Source organism: Bombina bombina, chromosome 7 (assembly GCF_027579735.1).
Source record: "Bombina bombina isolate aBomBom1 chromosome 7, aBomBom1.pri, whole genome shotgun sequence".
NCBI classification, from domain to species: Eukaryota; Metazoa; Chordata; class Amphibia; order Anura; family Bombinatoridae; genus Bombina; species Bombina bombina.
The window spans coordinates 517,858,933-517,864,932 of record NC_069505.1 but is presented as its reverse complement, the minus strand read 5'-3'; the positions used below and the strand labels follow the sequence as shown (position 1 = coordinate 517,864,932).

The following is a 6,000-nucleotide window of genomic DNA, read 5'->3' as shown; positions in this document are numbered from 1 at the left end:
TTTAAGCATTCAACAAGCATACGAAAATAGGTTTGTTGTACATGGTTGTGCAATAAAACTACTTTTTTTTTAAATATGACTTTAGTGGGAAGCTACTTTAATGATAAGTCTCTATCTTATTTAGGGTTTCAAGGTGTCCAATATATAACCGGGGGGGGGGTTGTGTTGGTGCAGTAGCGGGAGAAGCCACCTCACTGAAATGAGATTTTGCAGGTTGGGATGTCTGAGTAAATCAAAATCGAAATGGACTTTCATTCATGAAATCTCTTATAATGCTGTTTTTTAAATATTTACTTTTATAATCCTCCAATTGACCCTCCGTTCCTCCGCTGTAGAATCACCGCCATTGATTATGGAAGTCAAGTTTTTTGAACGTGCATTCAAAACCGAGGCCAGTCAGCGACTGTAAAAAACCTAACACGCCCCACGTTTACAAAGCGCATGCGCTACATATTAGATTGCAGACTTATAGACTGAACGCATGCGCAATTCGATCCGTGAAGACAGAGATGCCCATATGATGACATAGAGAGCGGGTGGATCCGCTCTATACTCAGACCAGGAAATTATGCAGGGGGCGCAGCTAGCAATGATAAAGCTCGGTAATTAAAATCTTAATTAATAAACATACCTTTCATATAATAAAAACCCCACATAGTGATTTAGGTGCTACAGACATGAGGAATACGCCAGTAATTCCAAATTGCACTAAATTTACAATAATTTTAAGTGGGAGTAGGCACCTAAGGCACAATATTTATGTAACCTTTAAAGGGACATTAAACCCACATTTTTTCTTTCATGATTCAGAGAAAGAATGAATTTTAAATAACATTTCAATTTAATTATATTTTGTAATTTGCTTAATTCTTTGTTGAAGAAACAGCAATGCACATGGTGAGCCAATCATGCGAGACATCTATGTGCAGCCAACAATCAGCAGATACTGAGCCTATCTAGATATGCTTTTCAGCAAAAGGATATCAAGAGAATGAAGCAAATTAGATAATATAAGTAAATTAGAGAGTTATTTTAAATTGCATGCTCTTTCTAAATCAGAAAAGAAAAAAAATTGGTTTCATGTCCCTTTAAATTTTTTATTTTTTTTTCCGACGTGTTCTTCAACCAATCACAGACATTAGCGACATTCTCTTTAAATTATAGGTGTGACCAACCGGATAGCTATAAAAAAATCATAGAGTAGGCGGGCTCCATAGATTGGCATACGTTTTAACCATTAAGAGAGGTTCTCTTAGTGGGCGGGACTAACAATTCTCAGCGCAACCAATGGAATGCTGTAAAGTTACACATCCAAGTGTCCGGTGTTGCCGGAAATATGGCGGCGTATTGAGGAGGAAATACCGGGCATGGCGGGGCCCGGGGGCCGCAGTGGGGAGGTGATACACCTTAATGTGGGGGGAAAGAGGTGAGAAATGCTTGACGGGGAAAAATGCAGGGTTTTGGGCATTGTGGTTGTGAGGTGACACTGCTTTTTTTCTAACACATTGCGATTTTCTTGCAAAACGAGATGCTGCTGTAGAAATAAAGTATCAGGAGTCATAGGAAGTGTTTGTGTATAAAGATTGCGTGTGCCTAGTTCAGCAAGAATGGGCTGCAAGTGTCTGGCTTCTAGTGAAGAGGAGACACGTGACGAGTGTGCCAGGGCGGTATTGAAAAGAATGCATGTATGACACAGGATGTGAGGAGAGGGCATGATGCGTGCCAGGCTGTCTGCAAATAGGGGGTCACGTGTGCCAGGCTGTCTGCAAACAGGGGACACGTGTGCCAGGGCGGTAGTGAAAAGAAGCATGACAGGCTGTGAGGAGAGGGCATGCGTGCCAGGCTGTCTGCAAGCAGGGGAGGGGGTTCACGCGTGCCAGGCTGTCTGCAAGGGGGGGGTGTCAGTCACGCGTGCCAGGCTGTCTGCAAGCAAGGGGGGGGGGTCACGCATGCCAGGCTGTCTGCAAGCAGGGGGGGGGGGGTGTCATGCGTGCCAGGCTGTTTGCAAGCAAGGGGGGGTCACACGTGCCAGGCTGTCTGCAAGCAGGGGGGGGGGGTCACACGTGCCAGGCTGTCTGCAAGCAGGGGGGGTGTCATGCGTGCCAGGCTGTTTGCAAGCAAGGGGGGGGTCACACGTGCCAGGCTGTCTGCAAGCAGGGGGGGGGGTCACGCATGCCAGGCTGTCTGCAAGCAGGGGGGGGGGGTGTCATGCGTGCCAGGCTGTTTGCAAGCAAGGGGGGTTCACACGTGCCAGGCTGTCTGCAAGCAAGGGGGGGGTCACGCATGCCAGGCTGTCTGCAAGCAGGGGGGGTGTCATGCGTGCCAGGCTGTCTGCAAGCAGGGGGGGTGTCATGCGTGCCAGGCTGTCTGCAAGCAAGGGGGGGTTACACGTGCCAGGCTGTCTGCAAGCAAGGGGGGGGGTCACGCATGCCAGGCTGTTTGCAAGCAGGGGCGGGGGGGTCACGCGTGCCAAGCTGTCTGCAAGCAGGGGGTCACGCGTGCCATGCTGTCTGCAAACAGGGGGACATGTGTGCCAGTGCGGTAGTGAAAAGAAGCATGATAGCCTGTGAGGAGAGAGCATGCGTACCAGGCTGTCTGCAAACAGGGGACACGTGTGCCAGGGCAGTAGTGAAAAGAAGCATGACAGGCTGTGAGGAGAGGGCATGTGTACCAGGCTGTCTGCAAACAGGGGACACGTGTGCCAGGGCAGTAGTGAAAAGAAGCATGACAGGCTGTGAGGAGAGGGCATGTGTACCAGGCTGTCTGCAAACAGGGGACACGTGTGCCAGGGCAGTAGTGAAAAGAAGCATGACAGGCTGTGAGGAGAGGGCATGTGTACCAGGCTGTCTGCAAACAGGGGGTTACGCGTTCCAGGCTGACTGTGAGAAGGGGGCAGTGTCAGTCTATTAGGAGGTGCATACATGTTAGACTAACTATGAAGAGAGGACATGTAAAGCGCTGCATAGCATGTTGGCACTTTATAAATAAATTATATATAGTCAGGCTGGCTGTGAGAAGAAGGCATGTGTGGCAGACTGTGAGGAGCAGAAATGCATAACTCTGCATAATATGTTGGCACTTTGAAAATAAATGATAAGTGTGTGGCAGGCTGGCAGTGAGAAAGTGCTGCATAACATTGTTGGCATTTTATAAATAAATTATTTGTCAGGCTGGCTGTGAGAAGAAGGCATGTGTGGCAGGTAGACTGCATGTGCGTTATGCTGACTGTGAGGAGCAGGCATGCATAACACTGCATAATACGTTGGCACTTTAAAAATAAATGATTAAAGTGTGTGGCTGGGACACAAATGTATTTGAGAAATAAAGGTCTATTTTAAATGAATGGCAGGCTGGAATTTGTGTGGAGGAATTGTGTGCCAGGGCATTGTGTGCCAGCTGGCTAACTGGGAGGAGCAGATATAAGTTGCTAGCTGGTTTAGGGAGGGAGCATGCATGCCAGGCTGACTGAGAGAAGCAGGTATGACTGCCAGGCTGACTATGAAGAGGATGGTCAAGTGGTAGGCTGAATGTGTTTATAAATATGCCATGCTGGTTGTATGAATAGTAAATGTGTGCCTGGCTGACCATGAAGAGGAGGGTTAAGTGGTAGGCTGGCTGTATGAATAGGACATTTGTGGCAGGTTAATTGTGATGAGAGCCAGGTTGTGAAGGGAGGGCCTGACTGAGGTGAGGGTCTATGTGCCAAGGGCATGCATGCTAGGTCAAGTGTAAGGTAGAGTGTCTGGAAGAGAACATGTGTGCCAGAGTAGTGCATGAATGCCAGGCTGAGTGTCAGGGGAGTATTTGAGTATCATACATAATGTAATGGGAGGTCAGGAGCGCCAGACTGACAAGGGCATTCATGTTATGCTAAGCACATGGGCAACATGTGCCAAGCTGACTGCTAGAGGCAGTTCTTGCCAGGCTGTTTTTGTGGGATCGTGCTAATCTGGTTGTAAAGGGAAACCGTGCATGTTAGGCTGGTTGTGAGGACAGTGTTGGCTTTGAGGAAGGGGCATGCATGCCATTCTGGATAATGAGAAAGGGTATATGCGCCAGGCTGGTTGCTAGGAGAGTGCTTGTACTAGGTTGGCTGTGAGCAGAGGATATGTGCCGGGGCTTGCTGTCATTAAACGGGGCATGCCATGGTAGCTATGAGGAGAGATTGTATGTTCTGGGCTTACTGTGAGAATAGAGCTGGTGTTTTGGGCTGTTAGATTATGTTGCTAGATTGATGTGGTGTATTGGTTTACTAGGCTGAGTGTAACAACAGGGTGTGCAACATGCTAATTTCTCTCCGGGTTTTTTTTTTTTTTTTTTTTTTTTTTACAGGTTCAGCACCTCCAGACAGACACTGACATGGGCCTCTGACACTTTCTTTTCCAGGCAAGTTTACCTCAAACATTTTTAGTAAAAATCTAGGTTTTGTGTGTGTGGACCATTACTGTCTGTGTAAATTTATATTTGCATATTGATTAGTCCCAGTTTTAACCCCCCTTCTCCCTCTGTGATCAGCCTTTCTATCTTTACTAAGCAACTTGATTGCAGAACAAACCAAATGTCTTAGAATTCTTTGTTCTTTTCTCCCCTTAGCCTCCTCAGTGGCCGAATATCAACTCTAAAAGATGAAACAGGAGCAGTGAGTTGTTTATTTCTTTCTCTCTCTTTCTCTCTCTTTCTTTTTCTCTCTTTTTCTCTCTTTTTTTCTTCTCTTTTTCTCTCTTTTTTCTCTCTCTTTCTCTCTTTTTCTCTCTCTTTCTCTCTTTTTCTCTCTCTTCCTCTTTTTCTCTCTTTTTCTCTCTTTTTCCCTCTCTTTCTCTTTTTCTCTCTTTTTCTCTCTCTTTCTCTCTCTTTCTCTCTCTTTCTCTCTTTTTCTCTCTCTTTCTCTCTTTTTCTCTCTTTTTCTCTCTTTTTCTCTCTCTTCCTCTCTTTCTCTCTCTTTCTCTCTCTTTCTCTCTCTTTCTCTCTTTTTCTCTCTTTCTCTCTCTTTCTCTCTCTTTCTCTCTTTCTCTCTTTTTCTCTCTTTCTCTCTCTTTTTCTCTCTTTCTCTCTCTTTCTCTCTTTTTCTCTCTTTTTCTCTCTTTTTCTCTCTTTTTCTCTCTTTTTCTCTCTTTTTCTCTCTTTTTCTCTCTTTTTCTCTCTTTTTCTCTCTTTTTCTTTTTCTCTCTTTCTCTTTTTCTCTCTTTCTCTTTTTCTCTCTTTTTTTCTCTTTTTCTCTCTTTTTCTCTCTTTTTCTCTCTTTCTCTTTTCTCTTTTTCTCTCTTTCTCTCTTTCTCTTTTCTCTTTTTCTCTCTTTCTCTTTCTCTCTCTTTCTCTCTCTTTCTCTTTCTCTCTCTTTCTCTTTCTCTCTCTTTCTCTTTCTCTTTCTTTCTCTTTCTTTCTCTTTCTTTCTCTCTCTCTTTCTCTTTCTTTCTTTCTCTCTCTCTCTCTTTCTTTCTCTCTTTCTTTCTCTTTCTTTCTCTTTCTTTCTCTCTCTCTTTCTCTCTCTCTCTCTCTCTTTCTCTCTTTCTCTCTTTCTCTCTTTCTCTCTTTCTCTCTCTCTCTCTCTCTTTCTCTCTTTCTCTCTTTCTCTCTTTCTCTCTCTCTCTCTTTCTCTCTCTCTTTCTCTCTCTCTTTCTCTCTCTCTTTCTCTCTCTCTTTCTTTCTTTCTCTCTCTCTTTCTCTCTCTCTCTTTCTCTCTCTCTCTTTCTCTCTTTCTCTCTTTCTCTCTCTCTCTCTTTCTCTTTCTCTTTCTCTCTCTTTCTCTCTTTCTCTTTCTCTCTTTCTCTCTTTCTCTCTTTCTTTCTCTCTTTCTCTCTTTCTTTCTCTCTCTCTCCATAACTGGATCTGTATAATATAGCACATTTCTAAACTGACAATTAACGCTTCTGTTAGTCTGCAGTGGTTTAAATCCATTTTCTTTCCTAAGATACGGTGAGTCCATGGTTAAATCAATTTACTGTTGGGATTATTACTTCTGGCCAGCAGGAGGAGGCAGAGAGTACCACTGTCAAACTGTTA

At 44.7% G+C, this 6,000-nt stretch overlaps 1 protein-coding gene across 1 annotated transcript in view; it reads left to right on the top strand.

Moving 5' to 3' along the window:
- The first annotated feature begins 1,303 nt into the window (after window positions 1–1,303).
- SHKBP1 (SH3KBP1 binding protein 1) overlaps window positions 1,304–6,000 on the top strand; it is a 47,065-nt gene continuing 42,368 nt past the window's right edge. Inside the window, exons 1-3 of the mRNA XM_053721763.1 lie at window positions 1,304–1,426; window positions 4,333–4,386; window positions 4,594–4,639. Of these exons, the coding sequence (XP_053577738.1) occupies window positions 1,368–1,426; window positions 4,333–4,386; window positions 4,594–4,639 (159 nt within the window). The 5' untranslated portion in view covers window positions 1,304–1,367. The remainder of the gene's footprint in view (window positions 1,427–4,332; window positions 4,387–4,593; window positions 4,640–6,000) is intronic.